This window comes from Carassius carassius, chromosome 50 (genome assembly GCF_963082965.1).
Source record: "Carassius carassius chromosome 50, fCarCar2.1, whole genome shotgun sequence".
Classification (NCBI taxonomy): domain Eukaryota; kingdom Metazoa; phylum Chordata; class Actinopteri; order Cypriniformes; family Cyprinidae; genus Carassius; species Carassius carassius.
In genome coordinates, this window is record NC_081804.1 from 17,272,082 (window position 1) to 17,293,733 (window position 21,652).

General features: G+C 37.6%; 1 protein-coding gene across 1 annotated transcript in view; it reads left to right on the forward strand.

Annotated features, from left to right (window-relative positions):
* The first annotated feature begins 826 nt into the window (after positions 1 to 826).
* Positions 827 to 21,652, forward strand: part of LOC132133055 (WW domain-containing oxidoreductase) — a 251,646-nt gene continuing 230,820 nt past the window's right edge. The window contains exons 1-4 of the mRNA XM_059545747.1: positions 827 to 1,059; positions 1,236 to 1,300; positions 1,522 to 1,579; positions 8,741 to 8,910. Of these exons, the coding sequence (XP_059401730.1) occupies positions 953 to 1,059; positions 1,236 to 1,300; positions 1,522 to 1,579; positions 8,741 to 8,910 (400 nt within the window). The 5' untranslated portion in view covers positions 827 to 952. The remainder of the gene's footprint in view (positions 1,060 to 1,235; positions 1,301 to 1,521; positions 1,580 to 8,740; positions 8,911 to 21,652) is intronic.

A 21,652-nucleotide genomic window follows, 5' to 3' on the forward strand; every position in this document is an offset into this window, starting at 1 on the left:
ATATCTGTATGTACGCTCAGGTTTGGTTGTAAATCTGAAACTACGAATGCCTTTTTTGCTAATGTTCTATAAGTATGTCAATAAAAACAAAAACAAAAAAACAACAGGTGCGTTAGAAGAACCGAATTAGCCACATCCTGATTAGCGTAATGATATCATCTTTAATGTGACTTTTGATCTCGGATGTAATGAGCTACGTACGATAACCGGCCCCTGCCTGAGACACACTATAAAATATCCATAAAAAAAAAAAAAAAAAACACCAACAGCGACCGTTCGCCTGCAATCGCAAAATCCTGGTTGGTTCATTCTAAACAGCGCTGAAAAAAGTAACAGATACCACGTGACAACATCATGGTACAAAAAGACCAAAATCTATGAAAAGACGCCACACATGTTGAGTAGATCTGAAATTTTAGGAGAAGTGAATAATCGTTAGGCATTTGAGTTTTTTTTTCAATTGGTGTATGTTACGAAAAAAATATATATAGAAAGTGTGTGAACGTGTGTGTGTGTGTGTGAGAGAGAGAGAGAGAGAGAGAGAGAGAGAGAGTGTAAAAAGAGAAAGAGAGAGAGAGAGAGAGAGAGAGAGAGAGAGAGAAAAGTCTTGATTTATATTATACATATTTGCTTGATTTTCTTTTGCAGAGAATAATAAAAACATATGATTAATATGAGCTGCTGACACACAATACTAAAAAACTTTGATATCTGTCAGAAGACAAAATAGAAAAGTTTCAATTTGGACCGTCGCACCTGACCAGGCCGCTAAGCCCCGCCCATTTCAGAACCCCTTGTCATTCAAGCGCCGTTCTCATACGCCGACTCTGCGTGACGTCATGTTATGATTGCGGAAGTGGCGCGGCAGGACTATTGTAACGTGAATCTGCTGTAAGATAAATTTCACTGATAAGTCGAATGAGTTATTTTCTTTGAAAACAGTCAGTCCGCGATGGCAGCTCTTAAATACGCCGGAATGGATGACACAGACAGTGAAGACGAGCTTCCTCCCGGCTGGGAGGAGAGATCCACCAAAGACGGATGGGTTTATTATGCCTAGTGAGTGTTTGACACACAACACACACACACCTGAGATAAACATGTGCATTTACACTTTACATCTGTGCTGTTAATGCAAGAAATGGGAGTGTATAGCAGCCCAAGAGTATTTCTGATGTGATTTATAGAATGATTGACACGTGACATTGGTAATCGAGTATCATACTTCATTTCAGCCATGAGGAAATGAAGACTCAGTGGGAGCATCCCAAAACTGGGAAGAAGAAACGATGTGCTGGAGGTATGATGACTATTAATAATGTCTGCAGAGCCTTCACAGTGATATTCATTATTTAATCACACTTCTCGATTGAAATTGATAACGATATGATTGAGAAACATGAATGAAGTGTGCAGAGCTTTGTGAAGAGATTGACTTTTGATAAGCAAGGATGAAGAATAAGTAAATGATTAAGTAAATTGCAGAATGTAATTTTATTTTTTCTTATTATTATTTTTTAGCTTTGCCATATGGATGGGAGCAGGAGACCGATGATAAAGGCCAAATCTTCTATATTGAGTGAGTTCAGTGAATATGTTGTTCTCATCATAATTTCACTTTATGGTCTGTGTTTGAAGGAAGTATATTCTGCTGCAATGCATTACAATATATGATGTATTATAGCTTCCCTTAAGTCATAACGTGAGCTTTTAGTATTTGTCTCCTAGCTATTGGGCTAATTAATAATACATTTAAATGTAAAATAAATGTAATTTAAATGTAAAATGAAATAATACATTTAATACATTTGACCAAACAAAAATCTAGCAGATATGCACAATAAATAATTGCAGTATTTTCTTAGTGGAAAATTATTCTTCTACACAAGCAGATACATGCAGAGATATTACAGTGATAAATACACCACCTATTTAATAATAATAATACTGCAAGCAGCCACATGGGGCCACATTTCAAGTGTTCCATGAGTTAAATAAGTTGATAGAAAAAAAATAAAGGAATCAAAATTAAACATTACACACAATTTTATAAACTTGCAATTAGGGATATCAAATTTTCCTGTTGTGATTAATTGCTAATGCTTTTATCACGGTAAACACTATTATCACGGTACTGAAATTTAGTTTTAAAAAAGTGGTCATAATACAGTATAACAGGTTAAACAACTATTTTCTTATAACAAAAATAACTGAACATTTAAATAAAATAAATCAATACAGAAAAATATAGTTAAAAGTTTTGCACAGATTAAATTGCAAAAGAACTATAAAGACCCATAGATAATGCTTTACAGTAAGACCTCATTAGTTAACCATTAACATTCACAATGAGCAATAGCTAAATTTGCTACAGAAGTTATTAATCTTTGTTAAAAAATAATTAAATACTAAATCTTAGTTCATGTTAGCTAATTTATTTTTTATTGTCAGTTTATTAACTAATAAATTAACTGTTAACTTATGAAGCTGTAATGCAAAGTGTGAATTAACAATAAAGAATCAAAACACATTTTTAAACAGTATCTAGAGCATGTTGTAGTCCAGATTAAAATGATTTAATTGTAAAAGTCTAAATATTTAAGTATTTGGCGCTGTGATGAACATCATAGCATATACACAAATCTGAATGGCTATTTAAAATTATTTAAATATGTTTTAGAAAGTAGTGCAGCTTTATTTATGGGGTTTCCAGAGTAACGGCTGCATTTTCTGCAGTTTAGCGCCATCTGCTGTCATAGAGTGAATGTGCTTTCATTCAGCGCGTCTCTCAGTCTCTCACGTGTTCCTCCATGTGCTTCTCATGCGTGCTTGTTTCTTGATCTTGATATCTCTGTAACACAAGGTGGCGCTGCATTCAAACTTCTCAAGTACCTCTGGTACATGCTGTCAATGATACCTTCTGATTTTTGCGCTGATATGTCAGATAGTTCGGAAGATAATGCAATTTATGACAAATTTCAAAATGGTGGACACATGGTTCAGCAAAACCTAGCAAAATAAAAAAAATTTGTTAGATGACCTAATGAACCCATACACACACACACACACACAAAAAATAATCAAGACACCAAGAAAATCAAGATTTTCTGACTATTTTCGGTCATTGCACACTGAGTCCAAATATTTTGTCCGAAAATTTCTCATGTTAAAAAATAACTACAACTTCACGTTATGTCAATCATGTTTACTCACTGCCTCCGGAATATTCATCCTTCATAAAAAAAAAAAAAATGGATCTGGTTATATTTTTCCTTTTTTCATATCCGTAGCAAACGTTTTGACAGGTGTTTTGATAGTTCAGAGCCATCGTACAAGCGAACGCGAAAATCCAGAATGGCGATTGTCAAATCTATCCACTTCGTCTCGCAGAACAAAGCACTGTATATATCCTTGCTCACTGAGTTCACAGAAATTGTTGGTCTCCTTTTTAATATCTGTCTCTATTATCGTTAGCAAACTGAGCCACTGACATCCTGAAGTAAACTTTGGATCACCCAGATTTATCCCGCTGCACCTTAATAAGGAGGGAGAACTCTCTATATCTCAGGATTGGAAGGACCCAATATTTCATTTTTTCTTTTTTAAGAAGCGAGAGGACAACAAAATCATCCTCACGGCTTGAAGACTCCATTTAGTGCTGTGTTGTGATATTTTCTATTAAATTTTTTTGCATCAGATTAATTAATACACATCTGACTCAGTGTGCAAGGTTTCTGTGCATGACACATTTTTAGGATTTCGAATACGAAAAAATGCATACGAAAATTTCTCGTTGTTCATACGAACATTATCATGATCTTGCCGAACTTGTGCGGCTTCGTCAGTGGCTTTAGTACGATGGATGCCATCTGGGCACTGCGTTTCCTCGTCGAGCGACATAGTGAAAAGAACAAGACATGCTTAGGTTGGCTAACAATATAGCCTCTAATCCTATGCATATACTGCATATACTGCATAAAGACTTTGAACTATTACCGTCACAACGGAGGTATAGAGTTCCCAAATTTAAGAAAGTGAAGCTGAAAAATTATTTTGTGCACCAGGCAATCCTAGCACTGAACAAAAACACCTAATCAGAGATCAAGAGTATTGGGACGGTGTTGCCAGAGGTGGAAAGTAACGAATTACATTTACTCGCGTTACTGTAATTGAGTAGCTTTTTTGTGTACTAATACTTTTTAAAGTAATTTTATAAATCTGTAATTTTACTTTTACTTAAGTATATTTTGTTTAAAGTATTGTACTTCGCTACATTTTAAAACACATTAATTACTGAGTAAAAAAAAAACAACAAAAAAAATAAATCGCTCCCTGGAAACTACGGCAGTAAATAATGGGCAGGAGGGCAAACTGGCGCTAAAATCACAAGAAAGATGCAGACGGTCAAAACAGGCGTTAGTGGTGCAGACACCGCTGAAAACGAAACCCCGTCATATTCTGAAGTTGAACTTGAAGGAAATGAAGTGAACCCCTGGCCATATGTATGCTCTATTATGCAGTGTAAGCTGTACTTGCCTAGGAAGACCAAACTAGCAGCTTATAAAATCTCGACAAGACATCAACCTTCGCAAGAATGTAGAGCTAAGCTAAATAATTGCATCGTTGCATTGGTGGTTAAAATGAAGCTTTGACATTTTAGCAAGAGGTTTTACACAAATTAGGCAAAAAGACAGTGGTGAGGAGTGTGCTATATATATCGTCTGCGATAATATCATATTTTTTGTTTTAATGATGTGCGCGCGCATTTATAGTGCGTTCTTTCACTGTGTGATTCAGTCTCCTAAAGTGCATTCAGAATGATCACAAAATTGAAGATATAGGGGCAGAAAATTCACATATTTATATAATTTCATATATTTAATCAAAATCACACAAAGAAGGCCGTCTTTTCCACCAAAAATCATCATGAATATATACATACATATATATAACAGTTCAGTAAACAAGTTAATTAAGAGACTTGCGTTTTAGACATTATATTGCCTTTTTTAGCTCTATTTCTACAACAGAAAATAATTCCAAACACAGCCACCAAAGCAACGTGACAGTGTTTCGTTCCTGAATGAATCAACCGTTTAAATGATTCGGTTCAATCGCAATGACTCACTTTTTAACAGTGACTTGCTGACACATACTGGCCATTTTAATTTCACATTTAAAGTATCTTTTGATTTTTTTATATAATTAATTTCTTATCATTTCAAATGAGTATTCAACATTTTATGTCTTGTATATCAAAACATTATTCATGCATTTGTAACTGCAGGTTAAATGCATTCTTGTCCTGCACTAAACAGTGTAATACATCTAAATGCCACTTCCAATGAATCTTCTGCATTTCCTCTGCATTAAAAGATGAGTTTGTTAATATTGATTTGCCTGGTAACAGCCCAAATGTTTTATTATTCTAAATAACTGATTCCTTTAATTAAAAACAACTAGTTTGAGATTAATAGACCTATCCCAGGGGTGTCAAACTGGAGGGCCATAGCCCTGCAGAGTTTAGTTCTAACCCTGCTCCAGCACACATATCATGTAGTTTTCAAATAAACCTAAATGATTAGATTAGCTGGATCAGGTGTGTTTAATTAGGGTTAAATCTAAACTGTGCAGGACTGTGGCCCTCCAGGAAGTGAGTTTGATACCCTTGGCCTGTCCCATTTTTGACTCCCTCCCACTGTTAAAATGTAACTAAATAATTTTTACTCTGAGTAAATTATAAATGAGCTACTTTTTACTTTTACTTGAGTTGATTTTTAGACTGGTACTTTTACTTGTACTTAAGTAAAATTTCATTAATGTAATGGTACTTTTACTTGAGTAGAATATTTTTGTACTCTTTCCACCTCTGGGTGTTGCAGATGTATAAATGTTGTATGAAATGTATAATTGTACTGCTGGAGTGAATGTAGAATGTATGTTAAATGTTGTTGTAAACATAAATACTGTTATGCAAGAAAAATTTCAGACAAAGTCTGACAATAAAGTATAAAGTAAGTAAGTAAGTAAGACTGTCCACCTTGTCACTCCTTTTGGTCCCATGGTGTCCCCGTGGCCTACTTCAATGGGATGATGTACCACTGCACCCCCAGCGTCGTCCACTGTACCGCTGGCACATAGCCACCATTCGATATCTGTGTCGGCGTACACCAAGGATCTGCCCTCCCGCCCCTGCTCTTCATCACATGCATGGACATGATGACTGCGGGCCTGGTCCAGACCCTTGGACATTGTTGTTCGCCGACAATGTCTGCCTTGTGGACAAGGCCCGCCAGCAGCTCCATCAAACGCAACAATAGTCGGACCCACTCGATGTGAACGGCATGCAGCTCAGCACCACCAAGACCGAGTACCTGGAAGCTGGCATGCAGACAGATGGATCCATTGCTTTTTAATGGCCACGCCCTGAAGAAAAGGGCCAAATTCAAATATCTTGGCTCTCTGATCTCCGCAGATGGCTACTTGCTGCCTGATGCCAGAGCACGCATGAATGCTGCATTGCTCAAATGGTTGCAAGTGATTTGGCGTGCTTTGCGATAGGAAGATGCCGATCTGCCTGAAATTGAAGATATACAAAATGGTCATCCGCCCCGACGCGTTGTATGGATCTAAGTGCTAGCCTGCTACAGCCAAACACGAAAACACCATGCAGTCCATGGAGATGTGCATGCTCCAGTGGGTGCTCGGCTTGACCCTGCTCGACCACATGCAGAATGAGGAGGTTAGATGGGCCATGGGCATCGCTCCGAATAAGGAGAAGATACAAAAATGTCTATTTTTGATATCTCATGATCCATAGGTAGCACTCTTCCCAACTTTGGCATGGACCCTCAGATCATGGTGTTGTTGTAGCATACAGAGTTTCATTTCAATTGATCAAAGCTTGGCTGAGATACAACCTCTGAACCAATTTCAGGTCAACTTCCAGAAGTTTGTGACGTCATAACATTTTAATAAAAATGATCTAAAATCAAACAAAAATCATGATAAAAATCTGTTCAGTCAATTCTGTGTGGCTCCAAAGATCATCTGAGCCCATTTTTTTTAGAATTGGACAAATTTTCAAGGAGGAGTAGCAAAAATGTAACACTATACTTTTCAAAATGGAGACCCCAAATTTGGTCAGGTCACTATTCATGACAATCAACTACAAGTGTGCCAAATTTCACCATTTTCCTACTTACAATTCATAGGGCAGTGGGGAGGAATAATAATAAGAAAACCAACGGGAAAAATAGGGACTACATCCCCTAACTTGTAATGATAATTAAACTTTAATAGAAGTTAATCTAGAAAACTTCAGATCCATCACACCTGGCCAGTTAGAGATATTCAGGTCTCGTTTAGGGATGGTGTTTTTGTTTTATCATAATATTTTGTGTATGTGTGTGTATATATATATATACATATATATATATACACACACACTCACCGGCCGCTTTATTAGGTACACCTGTTCAATTGCTTGGTAACACAAATTGCTAATCAGCCAATCACATGGCAGCAACTCAATGCATTTAGGCATCTAGATGTGGAGAAGATGACTTGCTGAAGTTCAAACCGAGCATCAGAACGGAGAAGAAAGGGGATTTAAGTGACTTTGAACGTGGAATGGTTGTTGGTGCCAGACGGGCTGGTCTGAGTGTTTCAAAAACTACTGATCTACTGGGATTTTCACACACAACCATCTCTAGGGTTTACAGAGAATGGTCTGAAAAAGAGGAAATATCCAGTGAGCGGAAGTTGTTTGGAAGAAAATGCGTTGTTGATGTCAGAGTTCAGAGGAGAATGGGCAGACTGGTAAGAGCTGATAGAAAGGCAACAGTAACTCAAATAACTCATTACAACCAATGTTTGCAGAAGACCATCTCTGAATGCACAATACGTCAAACCCTGAAGCAGATGAGCTACAGCAGCAGAAGACCACACCGGGTGCTGTTCCTGTCAGCTAAGAACAGGAGACAGAGGCTACAATTCACACAGTCTCACCAAAATTGGACAAATGAAGATTGGAAAAATATTGCCTGGACTGATGAGTCTCTATTTCAGACATTCAGATGGTAGGGTCAGAATTTGGTGTAAAGAACATGAAAGCATGGATCCATCCTGCCTTGTCTCAATGGTTCAGGATGCTGGTGGTGTAATGGTGTGGGGGATATTTTCTTGGTACACTTTGGGCTCCTTAGTACCAATTGAGGATCGTTTAAACGCCAGAGCCTTCCTGAGTATTGTTGCTGACCATGTCTCTCCCTTTATGACTACAGTGTACCCATCTTCTGATGGCTACTTCCAGCAGAATGATGCACCATGTCACAAAGCTCAGATCATCTCAGACTGGTTTCTTGAACATGACAATGAGTTCACTTTACTCAAATCGCCTCCACAGTCACCAGATCTCAACCCAACAGAGCAGATTTGGGATGTGTTGGAACTGGAGATTCACATCATGGATGTGCTGCTGACAAATCTCCAGCAACTGTGTGATGCTGTCATATCAATATAGACATAATTCTCTGAGGAATGTTTCCAACACCTTGTTGAATCTATGCCATGAAGAATTAATGCAGTTCTGAAGGAAAAAGGGGGTCCAAAGTACTAGCAAGGTGTACCTAATAAAGTGGCCAGTGAGTGTCTGTATGTGTGTGTGTGTGTGTGATGGATTCTCTGCTGTTCAGCTCATCTGGTTAGAAATGTTTCTCTATTCTCTTCTTCCCATCAGTCACATCAACAAACGCACAACATATTTTGACCCTCGGCAGGCCTTCACCATAGAGGACATGCAGGTGAAGCCCAAACGCTACGATGGGAGCACCACGGCTCTGGAGGTCCTGCATGACTGTGACCTGTCTGAGAAGGTGGTGGTGATTACTGGAGCAAACTCTGGCATCGGTGAGTCCCAGAACTCAATTAGAGCTCATCTGCCATTTGTATTGATGTACAGTCAAGGCAGTGTGAAGGCGCTTACTAAGCAACTCGGCTTGATAAACGCCAGAAGGTTCTTTTTAAACAAAGCATAATCAGTTGGATTACACTGCAGGAGCTGTATTGCAGTGTGTCCATTAGGTGGCACTACAGGATTATACGTATGTTTTCTCAAAGAACCATCATTCAACATTTGCAGATGTTGATGGGTTAAAAATAGATGATTGGTCTCTTAATAAAGACACTTGGCATTACTGATCTTGTTTTGTGTTCCAGCATATTAAGACAATTAATAATATGAAGTAATGTAGTTTTAATTTAATTCGAAGTCGTTCATATAGACATTTTTGACTATTGAACTTGCAGTCTCAATCTACTATTTATTATTTACTATTTAATCTCTAATCTACAACCATAATGTTATTCAGTTATTAAATATTGTTATCATAATATGAGTTTTGACTGCATTATTAACATAAATCTTAACACATCTTGCTTAAAGTGTATGTAAAATCTAAATATTAAATACATATTGAAATATATTACATAATTATATGTCAGTGTACTCTTCAGATGAATTCTGAGGGATGTGCTTGAACACCAGAGGGCAGGGAAGCTCTGTGTGTGTTGTTTGCAGGAGTCAAGCATTCCTTCACACAACATCAGAGATAATAAGAAAGAGACAGACTGTTTTTATTATAATGCTGAAAAGAGTAATACATAATAATCATTGTATGACATATATTAGATCATTTGGTTAATATATTACAATTAGTACAGCGTTAGATGGCAGGAGGGAACATTTGCAAATATACATTGATTAATATTCTATTATATATAATAATAATAAAAAAGTTTTCTTTATTTTATTGAATTTGTTTTACATAATTGTAGGTATTTGAACCTAATAGCCTCTTCATGTTGAATATATCTGTGGATTATTTATGTTCGCTTGCAGAGAAATGTCTGTGACGCAAATTGATAAGGGTTTTATTATAGTTATTAAAGTTCTTAAATGCTGTAGATTTATTATAATATTTAACAGCATATCACCAAACAATAGTTGTACCTGAAAGACACCTTTCCCTTGTATTTGTTCTAATATCAATCAAATTAATTAGCGGTTTTATTTATTGTAATAATTTTGTCATATACATTTAAAACAAACACTTTCCTGTTTGAATTCAAGTTGCTTTATTGGCATGACATTTGAGTTACAGTATTGCCAAAGCATTTAGATACAGAATAAAATATAAAATATGATTACAATAAAATACAATACAATAAAAATAGCAACAGCAGATAGTATTTCTAATATTAATAATAGTAATTATATAGAATTAAGAATATAAAATAAAACAGTTGAATACAATAAATGATCCCTTTCGTATGGTGTGTATGGTGTATAAATATTTAGCAGCTATTGTGACTGCCGTCTCATTCTCTCCAAGTATATAGAGTAGTTTCTCCGAGTCATTTAGAGACAAGAATGAAGGATTCAAAGCTTCAAACTGTGGGAAGAATGTTTCTCTTGTAGTGCTGTATTTGGGAAGTGTTTCTCATCCTCTGTTTGATTCAGCTCACAGTGTTTGCCTCTCTTCTCTCGGTAGCCAGGATCTTTTATGTCTACCAATCTCTATTTCCAAATCATGATCACTGAGTCGATATTTTGAAAGGATTTGTCTTTCTTTTAATTGCTTGAGTGATAAGTAATTTGCCAGTTTTGTGGTTCTGTTTAGGGCCGAATAACACTGGAGTTTGGTTTGGAGCTCAAATTCATTTTTTAATTTTTCATCATAATTATACTTCAGATTTTTGTCAATTAGTTTCTGAATGTTGGGGTTGTGATTGGAGTCAGACTCAGTTTGGGATTCCTTCATCAGGTGAAGCACGAGTGTGTTTAGAGGATGAGACACTATGGGGGGGGGGGCTTTATATTAAACAGATTGAGTGTCAGATTGAGTCAGGTGATGATAGAACTGTACAGCTCTTTTTTGTAAGGGGTATAAGCCCAGCTCAGCCCTGCAGGCGATATTACAAGTGCTTCTGTTTACCCTTAGGATGTTTTTGGCAAATTCCAATTGTGTTCTTTCTATTAAACTTTTGTCCCAGTTTTCAAATTTTAATACTGGTCCCCAAATTTCACTCCTATACAGTAGGATTGGTTTGATGATTGCGTGATATAATTTAATCCATGTTCTAATTGGTAATTTTAATTGGCCAAACCGCGCTTTAATGGCATAAAATGCCCTCCGTGCCTTCTCATTGAGGGCCAGAGTAAGGTAAGTGTAGCTGCTGCTGTGCTCCAGGACTTCTCCTCCGTAACTGAACTGATATCTGCTTCCCTGAGACCTGGCCTTCTTCTGGAACACCATGACCCTGGTTTTGTCCACTCCTCACAGTACTGTTCCAGCAGGGCCATGCTGTGCTGGAGACCCTCGACTGTGGGAGACAGCAGAACCAGACTTCAGAGTTGTGTAGAGCGAGGCCTGGGATGCTGTCGGAGCAGCTCGTTGATGTAGATATTAAACTGTGTTGGGCTCAGACTGCACCCCTGCCTCACTCCACGACTCAGATTCCCAATCTTGACCGCACTTTTACTGTTTTTATACATGGATTCTATAATATCGAATGTTTTTCCACCAATGCCAATTTGTAATAATTTGTAGAGTAAACCGTCATGCCAAATAGAATCGAAAGCTTTTTTAAAATCAATGAAACATGTAAATATTTTTCTTTGTTTGTCCTTTAGATTTTTGTTAATTAGAGTGTGGAGAGAATAGATGTGGTCAGATGTACGTTGTTTTGGTAAAAAGCCAATTTGTGATTTATTTAGGATGTTGTGTCTTGTGAGGAATGTCACTATGCGGCTGTTTATTATATTACAGAAGAGCTTAACTAGATTACTGGCCACACAGATGCCACGGTAATTACTGGGATCCAGTTTACCTCCTTTCTTATATATGGGTGTGATCAGTCCTTCAGACCAGGCCTCAGGGAAGTCACCAGACCATACGATCAGATTGAATAATTTAGCCAGAGCTTGAGTTATGGAAGGACTGCTGAGTTTGAGCATCTCATTACTGATGTTGTCCTGTCCACATGCCTTCTTTAATTTGAGGTGTTTAATGTGCTCTGATATATCTGATGTTGTTATAATCATGTCCAGTGGGTTTTGGTAATTTTTGATAGTTTTATTCAGATCGTCTAGTTTTCTCTGTGTTTTAGTTTGGGGCTGGTTGAGGTCTGGTTCTAGTGTTTGGTAAAGAGTTTTAAAGTAAGAGCTCCAGACTGATTTGGGGCTTTCAAATTTTTTAAAGAGATTCCAGAAATTGTTTTGGTCTATTGATTGATCGATTTCATCAGTTTTAGCTTCATAATATTGAACTCCTTTGTTACAAATGAGTTTTTAATAATTTAAGCAGCTGGAGTAGGCGAGGTGTATCGTCTGATTGGCCGGATCTTTATGCTTTTTGTTAGCAAGTCGTCGAAGGTCTTTTCTGAGACATTTGCATTCATTATCAAACCACATATTCTTTTTAATTTTTGGTTTGTTTATTCTATTTTTGTTTGGTTGTTTAATGTTAGATATAGTGGCCAAAGTTTGAAATATGTAATTAAGTTGGATGTTGCTGAGTTTATTCCATTAGTATCTGGAGTGAAATCTGAGGACAAAAAGTCGTCCAGTATTTTAAGTATTACAGAGCTGCTCATGTTTTCTTTGAATTGTTCAGCGTTAGATTGGTTCCAGTTGAGTTTTGGTTTTAAGGGGAAGAGTTTTTCATGTTTGAGGGGAGATCTGACCCTGTAACAGGACTGTTTCAGGTAAAGGACTGTTTGACAGTGGTCAGAAATGGGAAGTTGAGGTCTGACTGTAAAGGCGTTAATACAATTTGGGTTAATGTCTGTAATTGAGTTATCAACTACGCTGGCTCCTAATGTGGAGCAATAGTTGAATCTACCAAAAGAATCTCCCCTGGTTCTGCCATTTATGATAAACAGCCCTAGACTTTTACAAAGCTTAAACATCTGCTTCCCATTTATGTTGATTACATTGTCACAACTGGTTCTCGGAGTAATGACTGGTGTTGACTGAGATACAATGTCCCCAAAAATGTGAGCATTATCTGTGGTGTTTCCATAATCAATTTCTCTCCCAGTCCTTGCGTTTAGGTCACCGCATACAAGAATATTTCCTTTGGACTGAAAGTGCAGGACGTCTCTGTGCAGCTGGAGAAAGCTCTCTTCTTGGTAGTGAGGAGAATCATGAGGAGGAATATAAACAGCACAGAGGTAGAGATTATTCTGTGGCAGGATAGATTTGATTTCAAGCCAAATCAGGGATTTTTCAGTTTTGACTGTTTTAATCAGGTGTTTTAGATGATCTTTGTGCCATGTAAGTATGACACCTGAATCACGACAGAATTTAATTTGGAGTTTTTTTTAGAGAGGGCACAGTGATTTCTCTCTCTCGGTCTCTCTCTCTCTCTCTCGGTCTCTCTCTCTCGGTCTCTGGCGTGGTACACCTGCACCCGTGCATTGATCCAGCAGTGCGTGTTTGACCCCAGCTGATGCCTCCCATTCATTCCCATTAGCTTTCCTTAATTCTCCTCTATTGAACCAACTAAAAGTTATTTACCGTCTCAAGCGCCGTTCACTTCACTCAAGCGTCCCGTCACAGCACACTCGACAGCGTCTGACCTGAGACCTGCTGTTTCCCCACACCAAACCACTGGATTCAGCAAGATCGTGCCACAAAATAGTGCTGTTGAGTTACAACGATTGAGTATTGTATTGTTAAATACTTCTTTAAGTATTTAATTATTAACTGTGTGTGTATACAGTATACAAAGCAAAAATGAATCAGACACCATATAGAACTTATTATTTTTTTTTTTTTTTGCTAGTTCGTCTATACTAGTGAGTATAGAAAAAATAAAGTAAACTGACATATTATGGCCAGAAATTCTTCATACAGTGGGCAATTATTTTACAGTTATTTTAATAATTAATTATGTGCCAGTTTTTGAGGAAAATGCATGAATCACATGTTATTTATTTATTTTTTGTATAAAAGCATTACTTTCTGCATGTTAACCAGTGCATCACACTTTATATATATATATATTTTTCATATTTTTACTGCATGGAAATCTGCATAACGACCGTGCAAGATTCACATCTTACATAGACCTCCCACATTGTCCCAGGTTGTTGTTTTTTTTTAGTTATTTCTCTCAATGAGAACCATTTTATTCTTCCTTAAAGACACAAATAAATCATCAGTCATTTATGTGGATCCACTTTCCTCCGTCCTGATGTCCCTGGTGGGGCCGGAGTCTGTTGTTCTCACCTGAGCGTGTAGCGTGCGGTTATTTTTGTTGAGCAGGTGTAGCGCTGGAGTCTGTGATGGATGCTGTGTGGCGGTCACTGTGCTCTAACCTGCCTCTGTTTGTCTTTCTGAGTCATAGCAGCGCAGACGTGGATGCATGTGTACATTTACAGGCTTCTATATTTATTCTGTTCCTATTTTCAGTTCATCGGCTCTTATGGATGAGGCAGGTAAACCACTGTTATTCATTAGAGCCAACACTTCTTTTGTGCTCTACCCCATAATACAGTGAGAATTGTTTCAAGCTAGACAAAGAAAACATTTTAAGGTATAGTGTGTATTTTTTTACTTTTATTTAAATATTGTTAAATAAGCTATTTTCTCTGAGAAGTGTAAACGCTGTGGCTTTGATGCGCTTTCAAAGCGTCGCTTTGTTTGTTTCAGATTTCTGACCAGCCAAACACAGCAACACTTCCTCAACCAATAGCGCGAGTTTAGAGCGGGATAATCTTTTTTTTTCTCTAGCCAGTGGCAGATGGGGGGAGGGTTCAGGAAACTGAACGTTTGAATGTTTAATACCGAAGTTTCGCCTTTAACTAAAAGATCAATACAAACATTCAAAACCCTGTCTGTCTTTTTTTATGTGTGTTTAAAAAAACTGATTGATGTCATCAATCATGGTTTATATTGTTTAAATTGTTTTTTTTTATGACAAAAATGATAAATATTAAGAATAAACCTTCCCTTCCCTGTTGTACTTAGTTTTGTTATTGTTAATTAAAATATATTTTTTGATTTGTTATTGAAATAAAGCTGAAATAAAAATGTAATATCAATGTTACATTAAAAAGTATATATTAGTGGTGGGCATAGATTATTTTTTTTAATCTAGATTAATCTCACCGTGATCTTGAAATTAATCTAGATTAAAATGGCTCATTCTAATTCTTTCGAAGGCATTCAGAATATGTGTGTTACCCAAATAAAATTGACAAACAGTAAGTCTTTGAGAAGGGGTTTATCAAGCCAGGTAATGCATTAGAAAAGGGGCTCATCTCCTGTTTCCAAAATGCATCACAAAGTGCTTGAAAAAGCTGTAAACTAATTCCACATTGCACAAGGTGCAAACAACCTTACGCCCGTTTCACACATACTCCGTCTGCAGTGCGTATGCATTGCATATATTTTTACGCACCCATGTTAACGGATTCCAGTTGCGTTCCAGGAGCGTTGCGTCTGCAGCAGTGCAGCGATCGTTTACGTACCGAGTAGCGAACTGTAAACGCGTCCTGTGTGAAAGCACATCGAGTCTGTGCTGCACCACATACGTAACGCACATGGACTGCATACGCACTGCAGACGGAGTATGTGTGAAACAGGCGTGAGCAGCGCCATAGCTGGGGTCAGCGGGGACCCGTGAAGGTTGTAACAGTGGGCCCTGTTTGAAATTGTTTAATTTGTATGTTCGTTTATTTTTATTTATTTGTGCTATTTACACAATGTTTAAATTTTTTTCAAGTTTGTATGTGTCAAGGTACAGAAACCAAATAATTAAATGTAAAATAGCACTGGATAGTCTTCAATGTAAAAATGAAATATACAATGAGACCTACATTTATTCAGACACCTTCAACATTTCTCATATTATTACAGTTTTGCTATATATATCAAAAATGATATCTGGTGTCTGAATAATTTTTGGTTTGACTGTTAAAACTACAAAGTAATTCAGTCAAGAGCAGTGAGTGATTTTCATTTTCATTTTTTTGGATTAACATTACAGCAGCCAGTAGCTAAATTAGGCGCGGTCACTTTAAGAGACGATGAACGCATCCCATTTTTTCCTCAACTGTTTCCTTTCACTTAAGAAATAACTGACAGTTTTTTCGAGCATAATTTTCAAGGTGGATATTTTGACATATTTTGTATGTATTTGTTGGCACAAGAGCAAAAATAAGCAAATTTGATGTTCAAGTGTTTTGAGACGCCTCTCTCTGCGTGAGCCCTGAACACCAGAACACCGCGAGTACTGAATTGGGCTCTTTCACATCTTTTTGTTTGTTCAAACTGCGATTTTGTATTTGTTCGTTCAGGTGCAGGAGGGACTTCGAGGAGAACTTCGCAGAAGAGAGCTCGGTTCAGTGTCTGTGTCCGTGATACGCGGCTCTCGATCTCTCCGCACCGAACACAGCGCGCGAGTAACCAGCTACTCTGTACAGCTTTTCCGCGTCTTGTGTTTGGATGCTTTAATGTTTAAATCGACAAGCGGTAAGGCTTAAAAACACATGAAAAAGATAAGCTTTCGTGACTATGTGCAGCAGTGGCCCGTCAACTGTCCTGAGCATCTTTTTAGGCTGGCCTCAGTCAGTCGGTTTTATAAAATATCAAGGTGAAAGTCATCATAGCTTGCTTAGTATAGACCCAGCTCCCAACCCAACTTTGAGAATTGATTAAAGGCGATATTTTTTTTTATCGCCCGATAAGAGTCTCACGTTAACGCAGCACGTTAATGCCGATAAAGGCCCACCACTAATATATATATATATATGTATATATTTGTGTGTGTATATATATATGTGTATATATATATGTATATATAAAATAAAAGCTAATTAAATACTATCAAAGTATATAAATACTGTACTAATACTAAAATAAGACTGGTTGTACAAAAGATGATAATAATAATAATAATTAGGGCTGCTCCGATCACGATCGGACGATCGTTATGCGCATCTCCTCAGTAAAGCCGGTTCTCTAATCAGCGGTAAATTCCATCAGGATGCTTGATTTCACATAGAGCTGCTGTTACTACACGGAGCCATTGTTAACTGAGAAGATGCGCAAATCCACGTTCATTTTCAGCGTTTATTTGCACATCTTCTCAGTTAACAACTGACGAGATGCGCATTAACGATGGGCTGATCGTGATCGGAGCAGCCCTAATAATAATAATAATAATAATAATAATCATTCTTTTTTTTAACAATACTTCAAAACATTTGACCCCCCCACACTACTTAATTAATTTTCAATTTTCAATAATCAAGTGGTTTCTGTTTTTCCCAAGTAATACTATTCTCAGCATTATATCACGTAGAAATGTAACGTGGGTTGAAAAATCTGGTCTAAACCAAGACACATTTTGTCCCCCTCTAAGAGCTCACTGTGAACTCATATCCTTGTTTTGTTTTGCAGAAATCTCAGTGTCAGAACAGGAAATGGAGTGCATAAGGTGGCACAGGGGATGAATAACAAGCCGTACTGACGGGAAATCTTCAGTTTTATGTGCCTTGATAAATGCCATGCCCGCTATGAATTTCCAGTTTAATTGAATTTTGATGGCTGTACGACTGTGTTTCTGTGGCCTCTATCCAGGGTCGTGTCGCTGGGTGTCTTTCTCTCAGCTTAAGGTAGAAAGCGAATTAATTCCGTGGGTTTTCCTTCTTTAGATAAAGCGTGAAGTAGATGGTTTGCGGTGATCTTGGTAGACTGAGGCAAATTTGTTCTGCATAACTGCAAATAAATTGATTCAGACCTCTATATTAAGCACCCTTGTGCATCAAATGAACAGCAAATCTGACTTGCATATTTGCATATTTTAACAGTAAATTATATATAGCCCCACCCTCTTTGAAATATCATTGGTCCAAAATCTTTGCATAACTGAACATTTAGCATGAATTATATTCTGATTGGCCGCTGTGGTGTCATGATGTGTGTAGCACTTTTGAATGAACCAAAGATAATATGAAAGGTTGTTTCATTTGTTAATGAACAAATTAAGCACATTTATCAAATATTTCGAAAATGTAGTTTTTGTATGAAATATAATTTATTTGCTTAAATACCTATCTAACAATTGAAAATGTTCATATTTTTAGGTTACCTTGTTTTTACAATCTAGGAAAAGAATGTTTGAAACTTTCCCACAATTACATAAGCACAAGAACAAGACAAAAACTTTAGGTTCTTCCTTTAATTTTAGTTGCTCTTGAATCCGTTGTGTGCCTGTGGAGCCTGTTATTAATATTGAGTGTCAGAGGAAATAGAATCTGAGGCTTTTAATGTGCATTTCATGTCCGTTTTTGATGAATCTGTTTATCGGCTCTGTAATGAACACCAGGTATGGTTGGTTAGTCAAATTATTAAGCATTATTAACCTTGGATGAAATTCACAAAGCATGGAAAAAACTGATGTAACATGCAAGAAAATTACAACTGGGGATAAAAGGTTCGATAATGATAACGATCTCAATACCACCCGGGTGAATGGCCAGAATGCATATATATGTTTAAGGCCTTTTACTGGCTTTTAAAGGAGGGAGGCTTTTTAAAAGGGTCAGGAGGGCCTGAATGTGAACTCAAGTGGTTTATGGATCTCTTCGCTTTTACTATTTTTCCAAGAGCGGAGATATTAAAGTTGCATGACGACTCTTTGCTCTCTCTTTAACAATGGCAGGGATGGAATTAACGGTGCTCCTGTTTGGATTCCCGGCTATCGGGGGCCAGGCCGGGAGGCTGGTGAGAGGGGTTGCCATTAGGGCGGTGTGACCATTGCAAACCTGTGGCAATGATGAAAAATGACGTTGGGATTTAGGCGAGGCCACTTGGGGGTCAAAGACGGGTTACGTGAAGGAAGGGCGGCAAAGGGCAGCGTGGGGCAAAAGCAGCGGGGGTAATAGAACGGCGTGGGGCTGGTCAGGTGGAACTCTGCTCCTCAGACTGCTGTAATTACAGGCCATACATTTCACTTTGGGCCTTGACAACATCTCCCCCAATCCCAAATGAAGATGGGGGTTATTAATGGTCGAAATTAAGGCTCCCTGCACACTGACGGAAGCACCACACTCCGTTTTAACGCCTAAATATATGTTTCACCTCACCTGCTGCTCTCTGGCTCCGCCCCTTAGATGTGTCATGACCATATATGGTCACTAGGCCTGCCATTGGTCAGATAACCTGGTAGCTCCGCCCAAACTCCCAAATATGTTGAGCCAGAAGTCAGCAAGTCGGATCAGACAAATCACTCAGCAATGCTTCGATGGCACGATAAGTGTCTTCAAGAAGTGGTATTTGGAAATAACATTAGCTAAATTGGAATTTGGTAACCTACTTTAGCACCACTGTGCAATATATTCACAAATATGTGCGTTCCCTGCCAGGCCATGTCTTTCGCTGTTTTTTAATTCATTAGGATCTAGTACAGTACTTGGTGCGTGTTCCTGACTTTTGGAGCTGTGGTGCTCATGTGGATGATTCAGATTCGAGTCCAGTCTGCAACATCTTCCAATTCCATTTCTCTGTCTCTTTCTGGAGGCTGTGCCTTCTGGAGTTTGCATTGGTCAGCTGCATATTTAATTGTAGCAGCATCATTTTAGAAAGTAAGCATTATATTGAAAAAAAATAATTACAACATTTGCCTCACAAGGAATAACAGTTAAATTCAATTCAACTCAAGTATATTTGTTGCAAAGCAACTTTAAAGAAAATTAAGTTTCTACAATATTTAGTAGAAGTTTATAAGTGGTGATCAGTTTATGTGCAAATGACAGGAATTTTCAGAAAAAAATTATACAAGACATAGTCAACCAGACGATGAACACTAACAGCAATTATAATGTGATTGCATAGTAAGTAGCAATATTTGTTAGTTCTGTTGTTGATTCAGGGTTAGCATCATCTGAGGTCCTCTGAGGGTCAGCATCATCTCTTCTCAGGTGTTCTGGATCCAGACTGGAGCTTGTGTAAATCCTAGTTACATCCCGTGGCAAAACAGAGAAACAAATAGAGACATTATTAGCGTAGCTGCTGTTCCAACAAAGTAAAATTAATTAGTTTAACCCAAGCTAAAGAATAAGAATGCTCATTTGATCAGATATAACTGCAGTCACAAATTATGAGATGCATTGTAACGTGGTATAAGGCTAGTTAGGTACGCAGGAGCTAAACCATTAAGGGCCTTATAGGTAAGTAATAATAATTTGTAACTGATACAGAACTTAATAGGTAGCCAGTGCAGAGACTGTAAAATTGGGGTAATATGATCATATTTTCTTGACCTGGTAAGGACTCTAGCTGCTGCATTTTGGACGACCTGTAGCTTGTTTATTGACGAAGCAGGACAACCACCTAGAAGTGCATTACAATAGTCCAGTCTAGAGGTCATGAAAGCATGAACTAGCTTTTCTGCATCAGAAACAGGTAACATATTAGCTTGGCTAGCTTGGCAATGTTTCTAAGATGGAAGAATGCTCTTGTAACATGGGAAATATTGTTGTCATTGGAAATATAGACAAGTTGCTGTCTAATATAACACCCAGATTTTTGACTGTAGAGGAAGTAACAGTGCATCAGTCTAGTTGCAAATTGTAGTCTACTAGATTCTGTGTACTGTTTTTTTGGTCCAATATGTAATATCTCTGTCTTATCCGAATTTAATTGGAGAAAAATTATTGGTTGAGTATATATAGTTGAGTATCATCAGCATAACAGTGGAAACTAATCCCGTATTTTCTAATAATGTACCAAGGGGCAACATGTATATTGAAAATAGAAGGGGACCTAGGACGGATCCTGAGGCACAGATAGCAGGAAGCGATCAGCCGTTGGTGTTCTGGCGCACAAATAAGAGCCCCTTTCCTGCGCGCACTAATGCTGCGCGAGCATACTGTATCTGTTCGCGTCCTGAACGCGCGTAGACCGTGAAGAGATGTTCAGCTCTACTTCTCATGTGTTGGATGAGAAACTAAACAAACTAAACTGTGACAAAACTGAAATGTTTTTTTTTTTTGTAAATTAGAACTTGCACACACGTTTGAAAAGCTAGAAGTAAGCGTCAATTCTGCATTAGGATGATTATTTTTATTTTATCTTAAGATTACATACACTTAATTTGATTTAAAAATCACCTGCTGTGTAGCACACTGAAAAAAAGTGTTTCATGGATCCAATTCACTGGTAAAGACCTTACCTTAAACCAAATTTAAAAACTAAAACACATACTGAATGCTGATTAAGAAACCTCTTATTGAATGTGTGTTGATTGTGGTGTTTGGATTGTAGAACAATGCAGTTGTTGCCTTTAATTACACATGGTTACAGTTAATCTTTTAATTTAAGGCCAGTTCTATGTAGTTTCAACCTAATTCAAAAACATAAGCTAAATGCTGATGTCTGTACCATCTGTGTCTGTATTGAATGTAGGCTACATTCTGTGCAGTTACGGTTATTGTTTTCAATAGCCAAAAGCCAGTTTGGCCTATTAAATACCAAATAAACATCTTCTTTATGCACACTTTCCTTCTTTCTTGTCTGTTGCTTAAAGATCAAAACGGTATTGGAATCGGCCAGTTTGCTCGTAAAAAATCGGTATCG